This window comes from Homalodisca vitripennis, chromosome 1 (assembly GCF_021130785.1).
Source record: "Homalodisca vitripennis isolate AUS2020 chromosome 1, UT_GWSS_2.1, whole genome shotgun sequence".
NCBI classification, from domain to species: Eukaryota; Metazoa; Arthropoda; class Insecta; order Hemiptera; family Cicadellidae; genus Homalodisca; species Homalodisca vitripennis.
This window is the reverse complement of record NC_060207.1, coordinates 238,287,577-238,315,007: the sequence shown is the minus strand read 5'-3', so window position 1 is coordinate 238,315,007 and position 27,431 is coordinate 238,287,577. Positions and strand designations below refer to the sequence as shown.

At 34.0% G+C, this 27,431-nt stretch overlaps 2 protein-coding genes across 2 annotated transcripts in view; one reads left to right on the top strand and one right to left on the bottom strand.

The window, feature by feature from the left end:
* Window positions 1-27,431, bottom strand: part of LOC124353199 (thymidylate kinase) — a 129,153-nt gene that overhangs the window by 41,037 nt on the left and 60,685 nt on the right. The window lies entirely within an intron of this gene.
* The window catches only part of LOC124355301 (DNA polymerase epsilon catalytic subunit A-like), a 61,231-nt gene that overhangs the window by 13,664 nt on the left and 20,136 nt on the right, over window positions 1-27,431 (top strand). The window contains 13 exon segments of the mRNA XM_046806383.1: window positions 242-479; window positions 2,149-2,351; window positions 3,754-3,904; window positions 5,912-6,126; window positions 7,683-7,866; window positions 12,713-12,853; window positions 14,469-14,678; window positions 19,614-19,811; window positions 22,457-22,689; window positions 23,763-23,979; window positions 24,681-24,859; window positions 25,013-25,179; window positions 26,348-26,415. Of these exon segments, the coding sequence (XP_046662339.1) occupies window positions 242-479; window positions 2,149-2,351; window positions 3,754-3,904; window positions 5,912-6,126; window positions 7,683-7,866; window positions 12,713-12,853; window positions 14,469-14,678; window positions 19,614-19,811; window positions 22,457-22,689; window positions 23,763-23,979; window positions 24,681-24,859; window positions 25,013-25,179; window positions 26,348-26,415 (2,404 nt within the window).

Sequence of the window (27,431 nt, the reverse complement as noted above, 5' to 3'; positions counted from 1 at the left end):
ATTTATTTGGAAGAAAAAGTGATGCTGTCCATTGCATTGCCATAAGTGCTTAAAGACAATGAAGATTTGTTGATTCTTGATTATCACAAGATTTGCGGTTTGTGACATTTCTACTTTTGGAAATGCATTGTCCCTATATGTGATATTAGTCAGGATTTGGAAGGTCCATTCCTGAAAGGTACAGTTTACAATTTAGAGTTTCTTCAGTCTGAAGATAGATCGTAATGCCTGTTTCCTCCAGAGCCCGATGGCACAGCATGGAGATGGCCGGTATCGTCTGCTACACAGGCGCCTCCATAATCACCAGGGCCAGGGAGATCATAGAGCAAGTGGGCCGACCACTGGAGCTCGACACTGACGGTATCTGGTGCGTCCTGCCGGCGTCCTTCCCGGAGAACTATGTTGTGGAGTCCACACATCCGGGGAAGGCCAAGGTCACCATCTCCTACCCCAACGCTATCCTTAACTCCATGGTGAAGGTGAGGCTTACATCTCTGAGAACTTATTTTTGTCAATAATTGATTTGCAATTGGAGAGCTGATTGACTTGGAAACCGCAACAACAATAATTGTAATATCCAAAGTAAAATCTGTATTTATGCTAAATTGTTATTATTGTGACTCAGGGTTTTCCGTATTAGTTGATTTCAAATAACACGAAATCCAATCCGTTAGATCCAAACCAATCATTTTGATCCAGTGCCACTAGACTTTACATATCTTCTGCTCATTTAATTTTCGGGATTTAACAATATCCAGTCACATGAAATTTGTATGTTACACGTCTCTCTTTGTTGACAATTAACTACCCCCGGGTTCATGACCTTGTTTGACTGACTGCTGAGGGTATTGTGTCCTCAAATTGTGGATTTGTGGATTGAGGATTTATTGTGTGTGTAATAAATCTGTGAATTAACAGTTACAAGAATTAGATTTTGTTCTCTGAATCATTTTATTCCCCTATCATATTAATCAGCTTTCAAAATTGTAATGATTTAAAGTTAATTAAACAGATTTTTTAGGTTCTGTTTAAAATTATTGTGTTTTTATCTTCATTTATGCATTTAATTATTTGAATTTTTGTGTTATATTGTAAAACTGCATGGTCTATACACACAACTTGACATGACATGAAATTAATCCTTCCCACGCCGTAGACGGAATGGTAGACTTTGACCAAAATGCCAAATACGGTTATAACTGATATTATAGATTATGTCTCTTGGAGAGTTTTTTAGTTCACAAAAAGCTTACAAAGTAGCCGGTGCACGTGCTTATCAAGGAAGTATTTATAAATGACCTTCACTCTGCGACAGAGAGACAGGAGCGCCCTTTGTCTAACTCTGACCACCTGCTCGTCAGTTCTGCGTCTCCTACAGAGCCATAACCAAACATATCTGTGGCGTGTATTACTGCTTTCTCGGTTGTCATGAGTGCACATCTACTACGTATCTCGTTATTATTGTTCATTGTGTGGTAGTGTTATGATTAGTTTGAAATACTTATCTTGTTTTATAGTAAAATGCAATCAAACTTTTCAATTTAATTACATTTTACAATGAAATTAAAATTTATCTGAAATAAACAGTTTTGTAAATAGTTCTTTTTTTAATTTTGTATCAATAAATACGCTAATTTTAAGTAAAATTCGTTGTTTTATACTTTTTTTGCTTTTACCTTTTATAATTTAGTTATAATAAAATTTGCTTTGAACTTAAAGAAACAAAAATGTTTCACTTGCCTTGGCATTATAGGAAAGTAAATGGATTTATTAGTGGCGTGCAAAGGGTTAAGATGTGGACAGCAACTTAATGCTAAAACACAACCAGATATAAAAACATTAAAGATGCAATTCAAGTTAATCAAAGACAACCGAGTTGACACACATCAAAATGGAGGCTGATGTGACGTTAACTAAAGATGTCAGCTAAAATTGATGTTAATTGTACAAAGTCTTGAATTATGAGATATTGAGAGTTTTTTTTTGTTCAATTTGAACTGAAATTTGTCAGATAAAAATGTCCAACCAAATGTGATAATCTTTTAAATAAGGAACTCCTTAATTAATCAAATATTTGTATCATTGTCTAAAGTTTGGAAACGTAGAATTATATGAAATACTATAACAAGTGCTGTATTAAATTCTCAGGACTATTACACCAATGACCAGTACCATGACCTGGTTGAGCCTGGAACGCTGCAGTATGTCCAGAGGAGTGAGAACTCTATCTTCTTTGAGGTGGATGGACCTTATCTGGCGATGGTTCTGCCAGCGTCTAAGGAGGAAGGGAAGAGGTTGAAGAAGAGATATGCCGTTTTCAACTTCGACGGGTCTCTCGCCGAGTTGAAAGGGTCAGTTTTGTATATTTGTATTTTGAGGCATTCGTTACGAATGTATCTAAGAATAATGTAGATTTTCCAATCCCAAATTCCATCCTTTCAATACCTTAACAGTGTGTGCCTAAACACCTTATTGAGACTTTGGTAATACAAAATTTTAACCAAGTCTTGTAATTGTTTGTTTGAAGTTTGTTTTTGACGATGGAAGTATTGTGAAGGAAACAGAATTGTTTCCGGACATTTGCCATCGTTCAGTGATACAAAAAATCTGTAACACTACGTTTCGAGATCTGCAATCTGATCTCTTCTTCAGGTAAATAACTAACCTAAGACATAATTATTACAAACTAGATTAAAATAAACCAATCATACCAGATCATTGTGACACACATAAGTCAGGAATCACAACCACCATGTTCTGTGTCAACTTCACTAACCATAAAACATGCACTTAATGAAAAACTAAACACAACACTAATTATTAAAACTGAACTACAGAATACAGATCACAATGGGTCTGCATTCGCCGACCAACCACTTACGACTGTGCCACAACGCTCTGGTATGATTTGTTTATTTTAACCTAGTTTGTAATTATGTGTTAGGTTAAGATGGTTAACAGATTCCTATTTACCTACCAACAAACTATCTTTAATACTCAAGAACTGTATCAACAATCCTACTTTTTTTTCTTGCTGAGGGAAGAGGACAGTTTGTCCCTGCACTTAGTCCTATAAAGGACCTTTGTGCCTCCCTTACTTTAATTTGTGCCCTCAAAGACCGAGGCTTTTGCAAAAACCAATCAGATTTAAGGGCTCCTGTTCTCTAATGTCCTTGGGGCTGAGGAGATATGCTCCCAAGTATCTTTTCCGAGTCTCTACGATGGCAGGACAATCCAACCAAATGTGCTCCGCTGACTCCTCCTCTTCTCCACAGAGTCTACATTCGCTGTTCTGACTAAGGCCTACCTTCAGAAGGTGCTTCCTCAGAGGGCCATGTCCTGTCAACATTCCTAATATCAGTCTTATATCCTCCTTATTCTGGTCTATGAGAGCTGTCCACCCTTTTGCGTAAGGAGAGATAAACATTTTGGATATTCTTAAACCTGAGGCTCTACTCCAATTCTTGTGTCTTGTCCTCTTTTCCCAATCTTTGACCAGAGCTTTAATGTTGGAGAAGGCTATCCCACAACCTGGCTCAGGCCCCACCAATGTGGATTCTGCTCCCTTTTTGGCGAGGATGTTCGCTTTTTCATTCCCATGAATATCTTCATGACCCAGTACCCAACCGAGTGTTACAACAATCCTACTTGTAAAAAGAGTAAATGTATATTAAATTTTAAATTTGAACAAAAACATTATAAAAATCTATATGTTGCATGAAACATCCACTAAATATCTATTTATTGTTAAAGATTTGAAGTGAAGCGTCGAGGAGAGTTACAGCTGATCAAGATCTTTCAGTCGTCCGTGTTCGAGGCGTTCCTCAAGGGTGACTCTCTGGAGAAGTGCTACGAGTCTGTGGCCAAGGTCGCAGACTATTGGCTGGATGTACTCTACAGCAAGGTACAGATTCCTAGGAACTAAGAAAAATTGTAATCTAAGTATATTAAATAGGGGATCTAATAAAAATTAATTGGGATTCTTTACTTATTTACACGTCCAGTAAAACAATATAAGTCATTCCTGGAATTGGTACCTGAATTCAAGCAGTGGTTCGCTGAAGAAGTTTATCTCTGCAGTTGGTAGCACTGCTGGTGGAAGTGTCGAACTGTGTGGATTCATTTGTGCTACTATGAAAAAATAAGTAGGAGTAAACATAAACATGTTCAGAGACATGATTAACATAACTAACTGTGTTTTGAAAATAACTGTGGCATTGTGTAATAATAAATAAAGTATGTGTTACTTAAATCTGGGCAACCCTTGGATGTGAAGGAGCAGCACATTATTAACCGCAAATGTTAAAATATTAGGTTGCAAGGGTAGATCGATAGGTCTAGTCTATTGCGGGGGATGACTGTTGGAGTTGGTGTGGTTCCCTAAGTGTTAAAGACTGTTGCCAGCCTAGACATAAGGATGTGCCTGCCCATTTTAACTGGATAGGCTGGTACAGAGCTGGCATTCCCTTCTTCCTAGGGGCGATGGCTGAGATTAATGCTCAAAATCCTTCCTCATGGATCTCAACAGAAGGCAGCCCTTAGCCCCAGTCTTAAACATCCTGAATATCCTGTCACTCCGGAAGCAAGTGCAAAGGTCCTTTTAGGACTAAGTACAATAATGGGTTTCATTAGCTTCTTGTCCTATGAGAATAAAAGAACAAAACAAAGCATACAAATAGCTACAAGAAATGGTTTGAAATATATACAATATTTTTGTAATGGAGGCACACAAATATAATACACAAAAAATACTATTACATGCAAGAATAGAAGAAAACAGAAGCGACCATAGAAAAGGGTTGATATAAAAATCCAAAATTGGTCTGATTGTCTGCGTAACACAGGTTGTGATGAAGCCATCATAATAAACATTTTCAAACACAAACTGATTGAGGTTTCATACATAACAATAGGTGGCAAACTGATATATTATGTACCTTTGTTGGAATCAGGCCTGATTTTTGTAATACTAACAATCTAACCAAAAAAAATTAAAAAGATTTACATCCCAACTTAATGGAGCAACAAGTAATTGATACATTATAGAACAAAACAGATAAATTACTAGAAGAGGTTAACAAGAGTCTAAGTCCAAGTCAGACCAGTTTATTGATTATTTTAGAGAATATAAATGCAACAATCTATTTTAAATAATACAATTTAATATTATTCTAATCAAACATAATGTAAATTTTATATAAGGTCATTATTATAAAGAGATTTGTTAAGAAACCCAATCAAACTTTGAAAAGTAAAGAAACCTTATCCAATTTGGTTGAATATTTATTTATTTGTTTACATTAAGCATATATAATATATTATTTAAAGATTAGCCAACTGAGGAAGAGAGAAGACCAGTTCCTAGAATGTTGTTTCAGTTTTGTTGTAGAACTTTAGAATTCGAATGGTTTGCATCAGTATTTCAAATAATTCAAGATGTCTTTATTAGTCATTAAGCAACATAACAAGTTACAATAGACTTCGTAAAACTATTAGGCAGTAATAATTAAAAAGTAATAATTTTAGAACTAGAGACATATTTTTAAATTTACAGGAACGTTGCAAAAGACATAAGAACTTATAAAACTACTAACTGGTATAAATAGAGAGTGGTCGTAGGAAATTATTTAAGAAATAATGAAAGCATTGTGGGGTAAAAATATCAAAAACACAAATTTAACAAGAAACATAATTTAAGGAACATAAATTTAAAGAACATATACAATTGAAAACCAATGAAAAATGTAACAATATAAATATTTAAAATATGTAAATCAGGTGGTTAAAACTTAAAACTTGACTACGTAACATTAAAACAAGGAACTAATATCACAGGCCGAATATTCATTCACAGAGTAAAATGCCTTTTCTTTAAGCCATTTAGTGTCAGTAATGATCAATATAATTACAGGCTTGTAACATGCCGGACTCGGAGCTGTTTGAGTTGATTTCGGAGAATCGCTCAATGTCGCGGAAGTTGGAGGACTATGGCAGTCAGAAGTCGACGTCGATCAGCACGGCGCGGCGGCTGGCAGAGTTCCTGGGCGACCAGATGGTGAAGGACGCCGGACTCGCGTGCAAGTTCATCATCTCCCGTAAACCAGACGGCGCACCCGTCACTGAGAGGTAAGGTCCAAGACTGGACTATTCGTAGTAGATAACAAACTCTATTGGTCTTTTCACTGTGATAAACTATGTTCTAAATTAAGTTCTGGTATTTTTGAAATTAAAAGGTTATCTCTATCTTGTAATTTAATAATGCTTAAATCTATTTATTTGTCTTTGATCCACTCATACGGAGTGGAAGTGTATGAGTTAACATCTCTCTGTAATATGAACAAAATTTCTATCCCTTCAAAAAAAGCCAAAGAATTATGTTAAATCTTAATAATAATGGACATTGTAAAAATCACTTCACTGAAATAGGAATAATGATGGTTTACAGTCTTTACATACATAAAACCGTTATGTTTGTGAAAAATATTGGCACATTACCATAGCTATAACACAAGAAATAAAAATAATTTACAAATAATTAAACATAATAAATATTTTTTTAAAGAATCCATCTTATATAGGAATACAGTTTTTTAACCACCTCCCAATATCAATAAAAAATTCAATACATTTGACAAAGTTAAAGAAATCTTTAAAAGTATTTCTTGTTGAGGCTGCCTTGTACCATACTGGTCAATACTGGTCAAAAACAAACTCATAATTTTGTACTTTCTTTTTTCCTTGTAGTTTTAAGTAAAAAATTGACACCATTCATGTATACAGCTGCATATTTGACGAATAAACAATTTTTTGAATTGGACTGCAATTGTGTTATCTGAATGATTTGACCGTTTAAATCTAGTTTGTTGTTTATTTGATTTGAAAATGAGTAAAAAATACACAAATTAGTAACTTAGTTGCAAATGGCGTGGATGTGGGCAATGACAATATTTTGAGTGATAGCTATCTTGACATTTCTGAAAACATTTTCTAATGATGTAAATATTGTATTGAAACGGTTTTTAAATTTTTTCAATGTAGGCTATAAAAAGTTTAAATTATTTTATCAGAAATAACTTTAGCTTTATGTTAAGTACTATGAATTTCAAAGCTTGTGTTACATTTATTTCCACAGACATAGCGAGTAGGAAAATTGACACGTCCCTACAAAAATTGATGTTAATCAACTTGTAAATAAATTAGGTCTATAGTTTTTTTCATTTGATTAAGAATGAAATTTTACATAAAATGAATATATATATATATATATTTGTGTGTAAAATATTATTAGCTATATGGTTTCCATAAACAAACTTGAAATTTAAACATTTTTATTTATTCTATGTATTTATAAATAGTAAAAAAACATCATTTTCATTTCATTTTAAGTTTGATAACTTAAAAAATAGTCTAATTATTAGTGATTTTACAAAACTCATACATTATGTTTAAAATGGCTTGGGATTTTTGGCCCATCATTTTATATAATAACTGGAGTTAAAAGGTTTAAAAACATGGGACAAGTACCAACTGTGCAATTGATATAAATCAGATTCTCGTGAATTATTGCTTTTTTTAATCGTGTACTGGCAATATACCTTGATCTGGACACAGTGATCACAAAAAATAATTTTTAATGTGTTTTTTTTATAAATATTCTTAATTACTTGATTCATACATTGCAGAGCGATACCATTGGCGATATTCCAAGCGGAACCGAGTGTAAAGAAGCACTACCTGCGCAAGTGGCTCAAGGACAACTCCATCAATGATGTAGATATTAGACAAGTGTTAGACTGGAACTACTACATTGAGCGTCTCGGAGGAGCCATACAGAAGATCATTACCATCCCTGCTGCCATGCAAGGGGTAAGTTGAGTGTTGAGTATTTGGTCTTACAGGGTCCCCACCCGACCGTGAAACCGGGTATAAGCCGTGAATTTCGTTCACCGTGAAAAAACCTTAAATAAGCCGTGAATTTTGTTTACATACCGTGAAAATCTCTACAACTTTTGAATAAATAAAATCAACACGGGTCGTCGTCAGACGATCATATGGGAAAGTTGACCTTCGCTATTGCAAAGTAAAAAGTAGCACGCAATGTAGGGGATAGACCACGAAGTTTGACAGGTGCTGCTATCTGAGCGATTGTACTGATAATATGGTTTATAAACAAATGAGGAAAAGGATGGGCCGGTGGGAGATGACGCTTCCGGCTCAAATCACGTGAGGCCTGTCTTTGTCTGTCGCCAGGTTCCGGGCCTTGGCTACGCTACGCGGCTGTAAACAAGGCATTCTCTGATTGAACGCGAGATTAATAACACAATTTAATTACTTGCTAGATTGTCGTTTAATGTAAACACTTTTCGTATTGGAGTTTTATTGTATCAGATATAGTCTATTATTGTTTTCATAAAATAAAAAAAGTATACAAATCCTTAATCTAATGTAAGGAATTTAAATTACATTTTAACTTAATTTCATTCTATTAAATCCCTTATTTTATTTAAATATTAATGAGAAAAATGCTATTCAGTACGATATCTATATCGTTGTGTGTAATGACTGTTAACACAATGTAATAATTATAAAAAATTTTAATTTATGGTGGACAATAAATTGAATTAATTTAGGGTCTTGCGTAAATAAATAGTATAATAATGTGACGGAGCAGAACCTACACGACACATATCAATTAACGCAGCGAGACCATAACTTTATAGGCCTATATAACTGTTTTAATTACCAGTAAGGTTGTTTGAGAAAACAATTTTATTTTTCATCTCTTTAGATATTAAACGGTAGTGATATGCGTTTTCCTTATCAATAATATTTTTTATGATTCCTAAGCTGCATGGATATTACGAGTGTACACGGTTTAAATCTTTTATGGTGAATGTGTGTTTAAATTGTATAATGTATTAGTAAAATATTACAAATGAAACGTCATGTTATAAAAACGTTAGAAAAAAAACCATTGCATTTTTTCTAACCAGGAAACAACAAACGTCAAGTAACTTTGTAGTGTTAAGCTTTATTACTACAAAACTACAAATCGAGGAAGTCGTCCAAGTATAATTTTGTCGGGTTCCATACGACTACGTTAACGCTATTAATCATTTCATGCAGATGAAAAATATATCGTACAAGGTTCATTTATTGTAATGTGGTGCAGCGATGTTATGGTAAAAATAACCTTTGTTGTCTACTGTCAATGAGAGTGGAAGGGGAGGGGTATATCGTGTACTCCACTCCCCCATCCTCGGACAACAGCTGGTTTCATGTCTCAACATGAAAGATTTGTTTCCCCAGCTCGGCACTCCAATCTTATTCTTATTGTGAGAATTGATATAAAGATTTAAAGCTTTTTCATTCAACTCATTCTGACACTTTCTCATGGAAATTCTTCTGTTGAAAGAGGCTTCTCTGTCAACAAACAGTGTATAGTTGAAAACTTGAAGGAGGAGAGTTTAGTCGCGTTGAGAAAAGTTTGTGACGGCGTATCAGCAGCAGGAGGATTGGAGGCAATGGAAATCACTAATGAATTAGTTCATGCTGCCAAAAATTCCCACGCCCACTACTCGGAGCACTTGGCAAAACAACGAGAAGAAATGAAAGACAAAATTAATTCTGTGAAAGAGAGGAAGCAAGCTGCAATAGAAAAAAAAGAATTGGAAGCACAAAAATTCCAGGTTTTGTCCGACGCCAGGAAAAGGGCAGCTGAGTTAGACGATAAGATACAGGAACTTAGCAAAAAGTGCAAATCGTAATTCACTTTTATTCTAGACATTTTTATCAATTTCTTTATTTATGTGTACAAATATAATTTTTTTTGTATAAACTGGTACCAAATAACTTTTCTTATAACACGTTGTATATAATTTTTATACATTTAACGTTTATATGTTATTTTAATTTCAATAAAATTGCCTTTTCTTATGTACTAATTAAAATGTGAACCTGTGATTATGTGAAAATTTTCCTGTGGAAGAAATTGATCGAAATAATAATAATAATGTGTTAAACAAGAAAATAATTTAATAATCACGCAAGTGTACTTCATGGACTCAAACGAGTTAGCCTTAGCCAACGTACGAATCCTGTCACCCTGCATCTTGTCTAACCTGTGTCAACAAAGTTCTCTTCAGATTTCAACAAACTTGTAAGTTAAAGAAAATTATGAGCTATGTGCATGCTAATTATATTAAAATTTGTCTTTGTCATTGCTTTGATGACTGTTATGATGATGTTTTGTAAAAATAATATGCCTTGTTATATTCATTATGTAGCAAATCGCACATAAAATCGGGCGCTCGCCGCTCATTGCTTGCGTCGTAACCGAAGCCTATTGTTATTTCGTTCTTTTAAACGTTTCCGTCAATTCCTGCACGACCAATGACATCGTTAGTCAAATGGGAAGAAGTTTTATATTGTATTTTACCGCTCTGTCGCGTCTGTAGTGTTTACGTCTCAACTTCGCCCCTCTCCAACACGATTTTGTTTGTACCGGTAACGTTGTTTATTAAAACTTTCCGACCTTGAATTTTAATTTTTTTAACCGTGAAAACCGTGAATTAGCCGTGATTTTTAGTATTTAGATTGAGTGGGAACCCTGTCTTAGCCTTTAGGTTCAAAAGAGTGTACTTTGTAAAGGATAGTGCAAATGAATATGTGTAGTTAAAAATCTCACAGACTGTAATTAATGTGGTTTAATTTCTACTGTAGACAGTCTTTAATCTTTCAAAATGGGGATTTCTAAGAATCACTTCTAGCCTGATGAGGGAGTTTTTCCTGCTAATGAGTGGATAATGACATGTTTTAGTTGTAATTAAATTGATTATAAATGGTGCAGAAATGTGTAAAAGTCAGAAATAACTCAACACTTACCCAAAGTTGTTCACATTAATGTGAAAGTAACTTTCACAGACATACCTTGGTCTACAACGTTCACTAAAACAAACCTACTAAATCACTTTTGTATCATTATTATTTTTCACTTTTTTTCTCTTTAGACAAGAAGCTTATAAATTTCACTTAGTCCTATAAGGACCTTAGTGCTGCTTCCGGAGTGATAGGATATTCAGGATGGGTAAAGTTGGGGGTAGGAGCCGCCTCCTACCGAGATCCATGAGGAAGAATTAGGAATTAGGGCACTAATCTCAAAGTCATGCCCCCCCGGAAGAAGGGGAGGCCAGCTCTGAACCAACCTCTCCAGTTAAAGCGGGCAGGGGTTGGCACACCCTTATGTCTAGGCTGGCAAGAACCTCTGATAGAGTATGAACCCCACCAACTCCAACAGTCATCTCCCGCAGTAGACTAGACCAATCGAATTGCCCTTGCCCCAGAATCTTGACATTTGCGGTTAGTGTTGTGCCGCTCCTGGACATGCCCAGATTTAAGTGACACTTCGGTTTTTGCTATGCTCAGTGGTAGGTTCAACTGGAAGGTATAAACCAGCCAGAAGTGATTCCTGCTGGGTTTTCTCCCAACCTTACTCATCCTGAATAACGTATCACTTCAGAACCAGTACAAAGTCCTTTTAGGACTAGATGCAATGGAAGATACAAGATATTTTTATTGTTAAGCACAATTACAGTTTATGAAATAGACTAACTTATCAAACCATATAGCATATTATTTTTATACTAGCCATTCCTTTAATGGAAGAAGATAAAATATTATCGGAAAAAAACATTAGTAGGAAAATGTTTACAAAACAATAAAATATATATTTGAAATTATATATTATATTAATAAAATTAAAACAGGGTTAAAAACTCGAAGTACTAATTTCTCAGGCGATATAATCCTTTATTGAATAAAAAGAGTGGATTTTCAGCCACTTCTCCAGTGTAACTTTTGATTTTAAAAATCTAGCATCACTGCTTTTTCTGACAATTTATTGAAAAGTTTTATTCTTTGAAACATATGACTGTTTTTACTTTTATTAAATCTAATCGGTGGTAGATTTAGCAAATAGTTCTTTCTTGTATAGTGTAAGTGGATGTTTTATCTATTCGTAAAACTGTCTAAATTTTCTTTAGTTTGGAATAGACAATAGTATATATATATATATATATATATACTAGACCGTCATAATTTGTAATTCTATAAATATTGATATGCAAGATTCAGGCTTAAACGCATTCTACATGACTCTCAAAGCCTTCTTCCTGCCAAATAAAATTTTTATGGAACGTGCACTATTTCCCCAAAGAGTAAGAACAGGAGTAAATGAGAATGGAAAAATGCATAATATGCTGTTATAAAAATTTCTTGACTGACAACAAGGTTTTCTAGTTTACTTAAGAGATAAACAACTCTACAGTAGGGACTACCAGAGACTGCAGTTGAGGGAGGAGCCTATATTGCACTTGACCTTGGAGTAACCAACCGGGACTTAGTTAACTAATTAACTACATTAGTTTGAAGTTTGTACAGTACAACACTGTGACAAAGGTCTGCGTTGGCCACAGCGCACCATGCTAGGCGGAAGTTGGCGTGATAACTGCATTCTTTCGTGGCCCTTACTGTAGATAATTGTTGTGCATTGGTAACTAATACGAGGGTCCAAGCTTAATTTACTATCTACATCTATTCCCAATAACCTAACAAATTCATTTTACTAAGCTAAGAAGGTATCCTAAGCACTGCCCACATCAGTGAATGTGCTGAAATCTATGGTCGCTAGTCTATTCTCTCCTGTTTGTCCCAGCTGTCCAACCCAGTGCCAAGAGTGCATCACCCAGACTGGCTCCACAAGAAGATGCTCGAGAAGAATGACACCCTGAAACAAAGGCGCATCAATGAGCTCTTCTCTGCCGCACCGAAACCCAAACCTACCGAGTCATCGATGGTAATGATATTAGCTCTCTGTAGTTTCAATAAACATTATTGCATGGACTGAAAATAATAACATACATCCAAAATGAAAACTGTGTATGCAGATGTTAATTTTCTTTTTACGTAATACTAGCCGTTTCCCACAGCTTTGCACGCTTTTCGTAAGCTTTGCCCGTGTATGAGCACTTCTGGTTTAAGTGAATTATATTTTCAACGCTGATGTAGTTTGCCTTTTTGCCAAGATCAAGAAAATCTGTGTATATTTATTTATAGCCATTGTACACGTACATGCATTTTATTGTAAAGTGGTCTAACACTCAAGCTTTAGGTTCAACCAGAAATTTATCTTAAAGACAAATATACATCATAAGTTAGCGCCTTCAAATAATGTTTGGCTATGTAATATACTTAACTGTCTCATAATTGCAGTTTATAATGTGCAGGCACTTTGAAAACTTTTATCTTTTGCAGCACCGCCTTGTGGCGAGTTACATCAATGCGCATAGCATATAAACCTTCTATGGGAAAAACTACATAAACATACAAATTTTCATAATGATCGGTGAAATAGTTTACGATTCTATAAAGGACATACAGACAAACATTCATTTATTCATATATATATATATATATATATATATATATATATATATAGCCTTCAAAAAAATTACATTTTTAATTTTTAGAGAAAAAATTACGTTTACATCTACGTTAGCTAGTTTGTTTTGAGGTAACTCAATACTAATACTGTTCAGTATCATAGTGATTAGTTTCTTTTAAATATTTCAAAGTTATACAATTCAGCATTTTGTCCCATTTATTATACACAGAGGATAGAATCCTGTATGTTATTTGTGCAAAAGTTTACTAAAATCAATGATCTTAAGCAGCTATTCACAATAATAACAGTATTTAATTGCAGCAAGAGTTTCAAAATAATAATTTCCAAAAATTTTTAATTTAATCATATTTTACTCACCTGTCCTGAAACATTAAATCTCTTTTCCTAATGTCTGTACATCATATTTTTTTCATTCTGACAGTTTTAGTTTCTAATAAATAGTAATAATTAAAACTTATTTGATTTTAACCTAAAATAATGCTTTATGTTTTATAAAGCAGTTACTGATACATGTCATTAGAATTAATGTATCAAGTACGTTTATCTAGATATCAAACAAGAACTAGCTGAAACTAAGCTATTGTAACTTTTAAAAGGTTAATCACCACAATACACACCACAGTTGATCAAGGTTGTACACAAAACACGTGCCCTTAAAAACATTTTTAATGGCTTAAGCAACCATTATGAATAATTTACAACGTATTGTATACCATTTCCTTTTGAATTACTCCCCTATATGTTAATTCCATCATTATAATAAGTTTTGTACTATGCATATTAATTATAAATAGTTAAATAGAGCCAAATAAATAAAATTATATTACACTACCAAAAAGTTGTGATGATCTATTGAAATTTATATAATCTCCAGTTTAGAGACAGTATCAAATACAGTGTCTGAATATATATAGTGATAACTTACAGTTTTCGACGCAGTTGAACTTTTAACTGTTTATTGCTCTTCTCAAAGAAGTCTTTAATTAATATTCCACGTTTGACACAGGATGTGGAGAGTGAAGAATCCACTACGTCGAGTGTGGAGGACATAGAAGACATCGGCAGCCGAGTCCCCAAATTAAAGAAACCAACGCGACCCGTGGTACGCACCAAAAAGCGCAAAAGAGGCAACTCCCCGACTGCCCCTTCCCAGGCATTGATAGCCACCTCCTGGAGAGATGCTCTTGGTCCTCCTCCACCCAAGGGTGACACCGAGGTAACACACTTTGTAGATCTCCATAGATATCACACCACACTAAATCAAATCAGATCATGTTTATTGTCGTAAGACTTCTACAAGTATCGGCAATGTCTATTTGCCGCCAAATGGCAAAGTCAGAAGTACATGTAACGTATCAAACTAAGTACTATTCTACAAACTAAATAAAATAAAAATCATACAAAAAAATCCAACAGTATTATTTACAGCAACATTATATAAGCTTAGTGGTTTGAGACAGTTTTTCTAGTACTTTTGTTTTTTTTTTTTAAGCAGCCTGCATTAAAACTAGTCAGAACAAGGCATTAACAATTGTAAAAAGCAACAAGATTGTAACAAAATGTATACAATTTTACAAAAGTCCCCAACAAATATAAAAAAAAAACAATAGGTATAAAATTCAACAACAAATAAAAATTTAACAAGTATAAAATTTAAAAAATTATTATAAAATTTAACAATTAATGTATAAAATTTAACACTTGATATATAAAATTATACGAATACAATTACATACAAAAACCTACAACAAATTAGAAACATAAATGATTTGTAGTGAGAAATTCCTCAACTGAATAAAAAGGAGACATTAACAGCCAATGGTACAATTTTGTGTTTAAATGTTTTTACAGAGCATTTAAGAATGAGATGCTCCAATTTATTGTAAATCATAAGTGAAAGGACTGAGTGACTATTGGTTGACTTACCCAATCTGTGAAAGTTAATTATTGCTTTATTTTTATTACGGGTGTTTTACATCACTGGCAAGTTTTATTAACTGTGGGTTTCTCATTATATATAAAGTAAGATCCAATATATAAAGGTTTATTACAGTTTGAATTTCCATCTTCACAAACAGAGGTTTGCAATGTTCTTGTACACCAGCCTTGACTATTACTCTATCAGCTTTTTTTGCAACAATAAAATTCTGTTTATTTTACTACAGTTTCCCCATAAGACTAGGCCATATCTCATGATTGTCTAAGTATGCAAAATATGCAGCATGAACATACTTTTCAGGGATAAGGAAAGTGAGGCGTTGTTACAAATAAACAACTCTGGGTAATTTTGTTAAATTTGTTAAACATCAGAATAAGCATATACTACACAACTATGGTATCGATGTACAGGTTCAATGTGGCTGACCTAACAGTAATTGCAGCGATACAATGTTCTCACAGACATGTAGAGACAGGAAAACAAATAGCTAATCTACTCTCTGTTTAAAGTTTACTATTGACGATGGAAGGTTTGAAAGGATAACAGTATTTCGGACATTTGCCATCGTTATACGTTACAAAAGGTATAACACAACATTTCATGGATTTGAATCTATCCTGTTTGTCAGGTGGGGGGGGGGTTATATTAACCCTTCTCAAGCCCCTATTAAATCCATTAACTTTCCTATAACGCTAAGACAAGTATAACATTTTGTTTCTTTAAAGCTAATTTTGATTATAACTAAATTATAATAGATAAAAGCAAAAAAAGTATAAAACGGCATTTTACTTAAAATCAGCGTATTTATTGATAAAAATAAAAATTACTATTTACAAAACTGTTTGTTTCAAATAAATATCAATTTCTTTTTTAAATTTATCTAAACTGAAAAGTTTAACTATATTTTACTATAAAACAAGATAAATATTTCTAACCAACCACAACACTACCACACGATGAAGAATAATACTGAGATACTTAGTGGACGCACTCATGACAATGGAGAAAGTAGTAATACACGTCACAGATATGTTTGGTTATGGCTCTGTAGGAGACTCAGAACTGACGAGCAGGTGGTCAGAGTTAGACAAAGGGCGCTCCCCTCCCCCTGCCGCAGAGTGAAGGTTGTTTATAAATACTTCCTTGGCAACCGTGATAAGCACGGAGCATGCACCAGGCATTTTGAAGGTCTTTTGTGTACTAAAAAACTCTCCAAGAGTCATAATTTATAATATCGGATATAACTGTAGTGTTTTGGTCAAAGTCTACAATTCTTATATATCCATCTACGGCGTAGGAAGGGATAATACATACAAAAATTAAGAACAGAAAGAAGAAAAGAAGGGAAAGAAAAGTGTTAAAACATACCCAAAAGCTGCTTAGAATCCAGCCCAGGCGTTGTCACTGCACAGGATGCAAGTCCCAAGCACAAGTCACGAGTATGAGAAATACAATGCCACATCACACCAGTACAGATGAAAGTGGGATAGTAACACGAGAATTGATGTCGGCTCTTTCTTTGGCACTGCGTTATGTCGTCTGAAACAATGGGACAGGATGGCGATGGTCAGAAGTGGTAAAGACAAGCTGCTTACGGCCCTAAGATTTCGTTCTAAAACAAGTGAAGTGTTGGAGTGGTGCATGACCAATTTATAGAAATTGTAAACTGTATATTGATTATGGTTAGAAAAATTCTCTATCATTTGTTATCAAATTAATTAATAACCGAAAGTTTTCAAAATTCCATTTAATTTTTAAGCAGCTGTGCCATATTACAAACGTGCACAAGCTCCGATGTCGGGCTATCCTAAATTTCGCCATTTCAGTATTTAGACAAATGTAGTTATTTTGTTGATCATTAGTTTTGGTCTTGGGCTTTACACCTTTTGATAATTTCATAGCAATTGGAACACGTATCCGTTTCTGAATAAATCTTACAAACTAAAATGTTTGTTGTGTTTGGTTACTATTTGAACACCTCTCAGTTGAAACAGCTCTGCTAACTGAACAATTATTTTTGTACCAATTTATACATATTATTAATTCTAATTTTAGTTCCTATTTACTTTGTTCCACTTATAATAGTGATGTTGGCAATATGCCAAAAAACTATAAAAGTATGAATAACACTTTTTGTATTTTGTTTTTTAATTTGTTATCGTTTGAAGTTTCAACAAATTATAATTTCCAAGCAGTTATGACCTAAATAAAGCTATTTTTTCCAATTACTTTTTTGTTTTGATTTATTGTAAAATTTCTTCATCCTGCATATAGATAAAACACCAACCACATACCAGGGCGTTTGACACCTGTTTGACTTACGCGTATCAAACACGTTTTGTTTTCTTTAACCTAGTTTTGTGTCTTAGGTTAGTTATTCACCTGAAGAAGAGATCAGATTGCAGATCTCGAAACGTTGTGTTACTGAGGCAAATGTCCGGATAAATCCTGGTTCCTTCACAATCCTTCCATCGTCAAAAACAAACTTCAAACAAAGAATTGGTTATAGTGTTATCTATTGTTTACTTACTTACTTACTCCCATGGCCATGGATACCCTAGGTGGTATTTGGCCTCACCAACCAGCTGCCTCCATCTCTCCCTGTCCTCACAATCCTCCTGATCCGCTCTCAATTTCCGCAAGTCCTTCTCCACCTGGTCCTTTCAGCGATTTTTGGGTCTACCTCGAGGTCTTCTTCCAACTGGATTGTGTTTCCAAACCTCTTTAATCAATTTATCATCCTCCCTCCTTATCACATGGCCTGCCCACCGAAGTCTCCTGCTCTTTGCTTCTCCTACAACGTCTGGAGATTGAAACATCTCTCTGATTTCTTGGTTATGCCTGATTCTCCATCCATCTCCATCTCTAATAGGTCCGAAAATTTTCCTCAAAATTTTATTCTCGAATGTAACCAATTTCTTTTCTGCCTGTTTATCTATAATCCATGTCTCTGCTCCATAAAGAAGAACTGGTCTTATAACAGTCTTATATATTCTTAATTTTGTTTTGTAAGACAGTAATTTTGATTTTAAAATATTATTTAATGCGTACATGCTTCTATTTGCCAAATTTATTCTATTTTGGATTTCTATTAGTTCATTACTCTTTGAATTAACTACTACTCCGAGGTATTTGAATCTTTCAACCTGTTCGAATTTATGGTTCAGTATTTCCAAATCTTCTCTACCATTATTTTCTCGCCTAAAATAAATCAACTTTGTCTTAGCGTCGTTAATTTCTAGTCCTATTGACCGGGTTTTGTCTATTAATATTCCTGTCATCTCCATCAGTTCATCTCTGTCATTGGAAACTAACACCACGTCACCCGCAAATGCCAGTGCTCCTATCTTAGTTCCAATGCTTATACCTAGTTTCCTATTTCTTATTTCGTTCAACGCTTCTTCCAGGGCTAAATTGAACAGTAATGGACAGAGGCTGTCTCCCTGTCTCACCCCTGTTTTTACTTCAAACTCGGGTGAATATTCATTTTCCACTTTAACTTTGCATTTGGAATTTTCCAAGCTAAGTTTTGCCATTTTCGTTAGTTTTGTAGGTATTCCATACTGCTCCATTTTTTCCCATAGTTTATTTCTATTGATACTGTCATAAGCTTTTTGAAAGTCTATGAATAATCCATACAATGCTCTATCAAATTCCCATTGATCTATTGTTTACAGTAACATTAAATGTTGTAATGTATTGAATAATAGTGGGAAAACAGTGATGTGTTTTGAACGATGCATCAATATTTCCAAAACTTTAACGTAAACCTTAACACTCAATGGTATGATTCTTAAGGCCCTTGCAGGAGCAGAGAATTGTTGCGGCAGGCAGGCCTAGCCATTTATGGTTGTAATTGTCTCCATTATCTCCCATGTTAATGGGTAATGTCTTAGTACAATGATCGGCTACAAATGGCTGTCCTCGCCTGCGGGGCCTTTACTCATAACACATAATAATTCATAATGTAATCTATAGACCCATGAACACTGAATTCATGGAATTGCTTTCATAAACACCATTTGTAGTGAGGTGGAACCTGCATAAAGTATGTTGCGAATAAGGCTTTTTCTTGGACTAGTATTTTTAATATATGCAATTTGTTTGAAAAAAAAACCATGTACACATTTTTACTAAGTTTCTAATAGCGTGGAAACTATCTTTTCTTACTTCGGTCTTACTAGCCATAACTTAGGATGTTCTGTCACACAGGAACAGCTGAAAGTGTGGTTGGTGTACCAGAAGAAGAAGTGGGCGTGGCAGTTAGAGCAGAAGACATTTCGAGCTTCATTGGGAAAGAGAATGAGGTCAGAACCGGATAAAACTAGTAGTCGACCCTCAGGCACCCTCGGCAGCTTTATAAAGAAAACTCAACAAACTTTGCTCAACACCCCTTGGCAGATTATACAAGTAAGTTGTCACTATACATTTTGCTCCTATTAAAAGTTAGTTCACAACTTTTCTGTGTTAGAGAGTCATTTCGTTTCTTACCATTTTTTGCTTGTTTTTAGCTCTATTCAATTTTATAAGAAAGATGTTACATTAATATTTTAATATGCAGCATTAATCCTTTGACTGATGGGATTTTTCTTAGTAAGAGTGTCCTAAATAGTGAGTTTTTAGAATTTTTTATTTTGTTCTTTTAAGTGATTTGGGTTTACTGCAGTATATATGTTATAAAAAAACACTTGAAAACGTTTTTGAAGGTTTTGTATTTATACAGAAATTAATTTAACTATGCACAAAAGTTATTATATTAAAAAAATATGAGAAGAAGATGAAATATTCAGTATTTTCTCATAACCATACTAAGGCACATGATAGTTATAACTTTGTAACATTACATAAATCTCCTGAGAAACCTTTGATGGTATGAAAGTAGTGAAAACAGTCGTACACACAAAGAGGAACGTCACAATCCCGGCACATTGTGTCCCGGCGCCACTGGGCTATCTGCACATGTGGCATGCTCTCTTCAGCTTGTTCTACTTATCTGTAGCAGGTATTGTGGTCAAAAAATGCAGAGCAGTAAGTCTCAGGGGAGCATCTTAGCCAAAAATTTGTCTGTAAGTCTTTCTTACACCATTTTACGTAATCATCAGTAATCACACAAACAGCCACGTTTATTTACTCACGGTAAACACAACAAAACGTTTTATAATCAGGGGCAAAAGTGAGGTTACAACCTGTATTCACTACACAAACACAAATAGAATCAGCTGATTACTATAAACAACTGATTGAATATCGTCATATGGTCTGAATAACATCGATTGGGTCTGAAAGAAATAAATAACAAAACAACTGCGATCTAGTCGGAATGACGAAAACTGCTTGAAACTGTTTCTTATTTATTCCGCTACAACGCATTCATATTCAAGCGAGAGATTATTCATCACGAAACATTATTGTGAAAACTGTTTAGCACCATAGTGCTTCCCGCATGGCTATCGGGATTACCGCAGGCGGCACCGAGTTTGTTGCGGGATTACTAGTTAAAGAGTTAACATTTAGATTGACTCATTATTTTGGGATTTTAACCAAAAACACTACACAGTACATGTCAAGAAATAGTTCTCTCCTGATGATACTGCAGCACTCTTTTCACTTTTCATGTCTGCCTTTTCACTATGCTGTAAAAATTTATCTTTTGTATGTTTTCTGTTTCCTCTCATTGTTTGCAATGTTTAAAACAATTGACAGACCTGCAGAGTGTAAGATTTGTTATGTTCTCCGATTCAAGATCTCAAGCAACAAGGTTAAGTAGGCCAAAACTCATTGTCAGTGATGTGAACCTTGCAGCAACATAAAATGGTGCGAGACTGTTTGCAATTCAAATCATGACAACAAATTTTGTACCTCCATGTCAGTGATATGCCCCATACTGCTGGTTACGTGTGGAAATTATTTTAAGAGTTTCAAGTCCAGACCACCAATTCTATACTCTCCAGACATGATGCCTTCTGGTAATTTCTTCTTCCTTATGAAGTGTTAGTTTGGATGATTTAAAAAACAATTTTCCAAGAATAAATCGTTCTTATAACACTAGACCTAGGTATGAATTTTCCGTATCTTCACATCGGATTAGAAATATTTAAAAAATGGTCTTATATTTGAGAATCAAATTAATCATCATTTTGCCGTTAGAAATTTAAAAAAACTTTCAAACATTAAAGTTGTTGGGAAAAACCAAAAGAATTGTTAGCAACTCCCACCGTATATTCTATAAAAAATTCAATCGGCTATTTATAATCTGATTATAACTGTAATAAACTCTAAATGAATGAGAACTATTATCTCATGTCCATGTATATGGTATTTATGTAATTTATTTATAATATTGAATGACACCATTCTTGTACCTTGTAAAATTATGAATAAACATCTTTATATATATATATATATATATATATATATATATATATATATATAACAGAATCTGTTAAATCCTATAGTTTATATGATCTGAGACAATTACTCTCAATATACTTGGAAGGCACTGTTATTACAATTCAAATAATTATTGATTACAAGATATTCACTCTATTGGTGTCATAATATCGGTTGATTATTATTGGTTTCTAATTTTCTGTTAACAAGTAAAAAAATGATATAACATTTATTTATTTGCCTTATGGGCACCTGTGCACTTACAACGCACATTGATCATTCGGTTCATTGTAACAGTATGCAGCAGAACTTATCAAAGCTTTGCTATTTACTTGTCAAATATCTACAGCTGAAATATTTTAATTGTATCTTCTTTGTATTGTAATCCATTGACATCAATTTATAAACAGTTTACCCTTTCCCATTGTTGACAACTTAAGTTTGTTCTGTGCAAACAATGGTGGCGCTCACTACGATAATATTTGTGACTAAACATCAGCTACAAGAACACATTTCTCTTACCACGAAAATAATTTGAAGTTTTATGAGGATCTAAATGTCTAAAGAGATAAAACTAGTGATTTTGCAGTTACTAAGTGAATTCAATATAGAAAGAATACTTGCTTCTTGTTGATGATGATTTTACTGATAATATCGTCTTTCAGCTGGGAGAGACAAACGAGCCGGGGGTGTTGCGGCTGTGGGTGCTGGTGGGCGCAGAGTTGCACCAGTTACGACTGATAGTGCCACGAATATTCTACGTGAACCAGCGTTCACCACGAACCGAGACAGAGGATGCGTTATGGCGCAAGTGCAGTCGTATACTGCCCCGCTCCCGGCCCTCCTACTATCTCTACGAGTTCTCCGTACCAGAGCAACTCTATCGAGAGCACAGCCAGTACGTTTATTTTAATCATTTTTAGAAAGAAAGCAAAAGAATAAATTTTAGTAATAGTTTTGTGGATAGTCGATTTCATGATTTTACTAACAAGATCGTTTATGAGTATACCTTTAAATATCTTCGAATCGTTTTGTTATTTAACCCTCCAATGCGGAACAGAGTTTCCGCAAGCCCATCTCTTGCCAGTTCGCGCAAGTTATTCAGCCTACCATCACTGAGATTGTGGTCCTGGTAATTTTTATTCAACATTTATTTGATGTTACGTTTTAAAGTAAATTAAAAAATAACAGAAATAAATGTATACATATGTCTTAAAACTTATTACATTGTTATTGTTTGTAAGTAATTACATTTTACGTTAATTGATCAATTAAGTTCTTTTTGTGGTGCAATCAATGTTACCTTTAACGGGATATTCTTTTTCCGCTGTGCTGTTTTTAAAAGATTCAGAATTGATTAACATCTTACAAACGCGACATCTTGGTTTCTTACAGGAGTTGTACACGTTTAATTTTATTTTATTACTTCTGTGTTTAATTCTCTATATACACGCTTAGTTCCCTGTATATCTTTGGCAGTTCTACACTGTCAAAATTATTTTAAAAATAAAAAAGATTACTATTTGTGTTTACAGTATTATTTATTATAGATATTATTAGAGAGAGAAAATATATGATTGTTTAAAGTTTGCTATTGACGATGGCAGGTTTAAAAGGATAACAAGATTTCGGACATTTACCATCATTATAGATTATATAAACCTTTTATAACCTATAATGATGTAAATTGTTTGAAATCCTGTCATCCTTTCAATAAGATTGTATCACTCTTCTCTTGTTAGTTAGAACAAAGATTTGTTAGTGTTGAAATAAGTTGACAGAGATGAAGGAATTGTCGCTTTAAAAAAATCAAAGCTTTCACCGATAGTATGAAAATGATATGGTTGATATTTTTGAAATTTTTAGTATTTACACTTTTTTTGTGTTGAAAAACTGGATTTCAAATTGAATTACAACTTAGAAAACGGTTATATTACACGATGAGGTCTGATGATTGTTCTCTGATGGCAGGGAGTTGATGGCTGACTTGTCCATGCCAGACATCGAAGGGATCTACGAGACACAGGTGACCTTGGAGTTCCGAACGCTGCTGAAGTTGGGCTGTGTGTGCACTGTGGAGCGAGAGGAGGCTCGGAGGCTGGCGGCCTCCTCATCTCGGGATATCAACACCTTCAGCCTCCACCAGCTCAAGATGCTCAGTCTAGCTCAGCAACCCTATCTTAAGGAGGTACGCCATTCTTTGTGTAGAACAAGATAAACGGTTTCTATGCCCTTCACATATTGTTACATGTGCTGTGCTGTGCTCACAATTTTCTTTTATGATCCCCTAATAGTTTTTTTTTGTATATGAAACAAGTGTTTACGATACGATACTAAGAGTTGAAAGGGCAAAAATAATATCCCATGTGTAGAGAGCTCTGCAAGCTTCACAAAATCCCTTTACATATTTTTTTTATTAAGTTACTGAGTGTTGAGCAAATGTAAACCTGAGTTAAAAACAGAAAAACTCAAAATTTTAATGTTAAACAAATTTTTATAAAAAGAAAATCGCTTAAGAGCATTTTAAAGTGGGTTTTCACAATGTTGCAGGAGTATTTTAAAGTGGGTTTTCACAATGTTGCAGGAGTATTTTAAAGTGGGTTTTCACAATGTTTCAGGAGTATTTTAAAGTGGGTTTTCACAATGTTTCAGGAGTATTTTAAAGTGGGTTTTCACAATGTTGCAGGAGTATTTTAAAGTAGGTTTCCATAATGTTTTAGGAGTATTTTAAAGTGGGTTTTCACAATGTTGCAGGAGTATTTTAAAGTGGGTTTTCACAATGTTGCAGGAGTATTTTAAAGTGGGTTTTCACAATGTTTCAGGAGTATTTTAAAGTGGGTTTTCACAATGTTGCAGGAGTAATTTAAAGTGGGTTTGACAATGTTTCAGGGTGTAGCCAAGGTGCGCCATATATTCTTGTACCACCACAAAGCTTCTACAGGCCCGAGAGCATTAATGGGACTGTTCATGCCGGCAACCAAGCGAGCTCTGGTTGTCATTTTGGACAGTGTGCGAACCAACCAGATGCCAAACCTCAACTCGCTCATCGCAGCCGAGAAAACTGCAAAGTGAGCAAATTTTAAATAATGTCGCACAATTATTAAAAATATGTAATTATATAAATCTTAGTTATAAATTTAATTCTGTTCTGGGCTTGTGTAATATTTTTAATGATTTTCTCTTGAATTTAACCTTATTATTAATAAACGAGGGTTTCACAGATTGAACAAAGGCAAAGACGCAGATGAGCTACCAGAAACTGAGCTTAGTTTCGAGGTACGGGTGGAGACGGAATTCCGTCAAGCCTGTCGACAGATACAGCGCGCCCTGCAGGCCTACCGTGACGAGAAGAAAGGCCCAACACTTGTGGCCATCCAGAGTCAAATGGGTAACTAGAGTTTTGTCTTTTTCTCCTAAAGGTGGACTGATTATAAAAACGTCCATTCTTATTTTTCAAATTCAGTTCCAGACTACGGTTTAGTCTCTGAATTTAATGTTATTAGTTGGGATAAGTAACTTACAATCTGAAATTAAATTAAATTCTTTATTAGCCCAAGAGAACATGTTACAATCTTATAAGGATTACCCCATGTTCCCCTCACTGTCAAAATTCGAAGATCTTTAAAATGGTTTGTGCATGATTGGTTAAACTCTAAATTGCTTAATATCCTAATTGTGTTTTTCTGAGCTCGGAAAACTTTTTCTATAAACGGTGACATGCCCCAGCAAACAATATAACACTGCAATAAAGACTCAAAATAACCAAAATAAAGAGTTTTTGCCATTCTTACATCAGTGAGATCTCTAATTTTTCTAATTGCATAACATGCTGAATTTAGTTTTCCAGTTAATTAATTGATAAGATTTTCCCATCTCAAATTGTCATCTAAAATACACCAAGAAATTTGTAAGTTTTAGAGGAAGTTAATTTATTTTCCTTGATTGGTTGCAATTATATTTTAGTTGTTAACATGCATTGGTGACCTCAAAAATAATATTCAAAATTGATTAAAGCTTAAGATCAAATTAAATAAAATCGGATTGTTCCCTGGAATAGTGTTTGTGGCTGGCTAGAACTATTCGTGCACTTTTGAATTTTTGTTTTGTTCAATATTTACCAGTTTATTCTACTAGTGCCTACCAGTTTTGAGAGTATTTTATCTTTGTTTGTCAATTTATATTGTTACATAATAACCAAATCTGTTCACTTAATTCCATAATTGTGTTTGCACAACGTTTATGAACGAAAGAAGTTTATTTTACGTACTGGATAGTAAAGCAATTTTTGTAGTACAATTTAATTGCTCTTAATATTTTTGTATACATTTTATTTTATTCATATCGAGAGAAAAACTTTCTGATGTTTTTTAAAAATGCCTTAAATGCAGTCTCAACGTACTCACCCAAACGACACATGTATGAACATTTAAACTTAGCACATGTTCTAAATACACATTAGTTCTAGATTTTATTCTAAAGTTTTGCACTAATATAAGACTAGTATTAGTATAAGATCAAAACGAAGTAAGTGTGATAGATACTCTTGTTTATTACAGATATCCCAGCCCTTGTCTCCAGCATGCCTGGTCTCAATGACTTCCCCGTGGTGCCTATATATATTCAGGTAATTATTACAATCACCTAAAAATTAAATCACTGCCTTTTTATCCTAAAATTATTTGAATAGAATTCCCAGTTATGTGTGATATTTGTGATTCTGAAGTTGGAAATAATTTTTTTTTAGAAAAACTTCTGTATTTATGCAAATTCTGAAAAATATACATTATTACAGGGTGTCCTGTAACTCTCTGGACAAAGGTATGCCACTCTATTGCTCAGGTCAAGACAAACATATTTCACCATGTGAACTTGGGTCTCTGATGCTTAGTTTCCCATCTGTCTGTCTGTATGTGTTTTTTACAAAAGAAATTTTTATCTTAAAAACTAATAAGTTCAATTATACCAAATTTGGTTCAAATGTTTATGATAACAAAACCAATTACGAAAAAGATTACGTGAAATTATCTTTAGCATTTTCAAATGGCGACCATAAAAACTTTGATGAACTTTGAATATGTTAAAAACCAGCAGTTTTTTGAATAACAGTTTTTAGAGGATATTATGACAAATCTAATGACACCAACATTATTTAAATTGAACAATAAATAACTGAAATTATTAAATTACATTAAAATACAAAACCAATATTTAATACATATTATTGTGAGGCCTTTCGATATCCAAGATACCTTCATCAGACACATCACATTTTTTGTGATGTGTCTGATGAAGGTATCTTGGATATCGAAAGGCCTCACAATAATATGTATTAAATATTGGTTTTGTATTTTAATGTAATTTAACAGTGACCAATATAAGCTCCATCTACAGCAATAAATAACTGATTTAGAGCAGATTTAGTGTGACAAGACATGGCCCACATTGAGGTTCTCAGCGAATAGCCAACAATACAAAAACTGAATAAATGGCAGCTCTCAATGTGGGCCATGCCTTGTCACAGTAAATTTGCTCTAAATCAGTTATTTAATATTCAATTTAAATAATGTTGGTGTCATTAGATTTTTAATAATATCCCCTAAAATTGTTATTCTTGTAGTTCTGGAGAAAAACTGCTGGTCT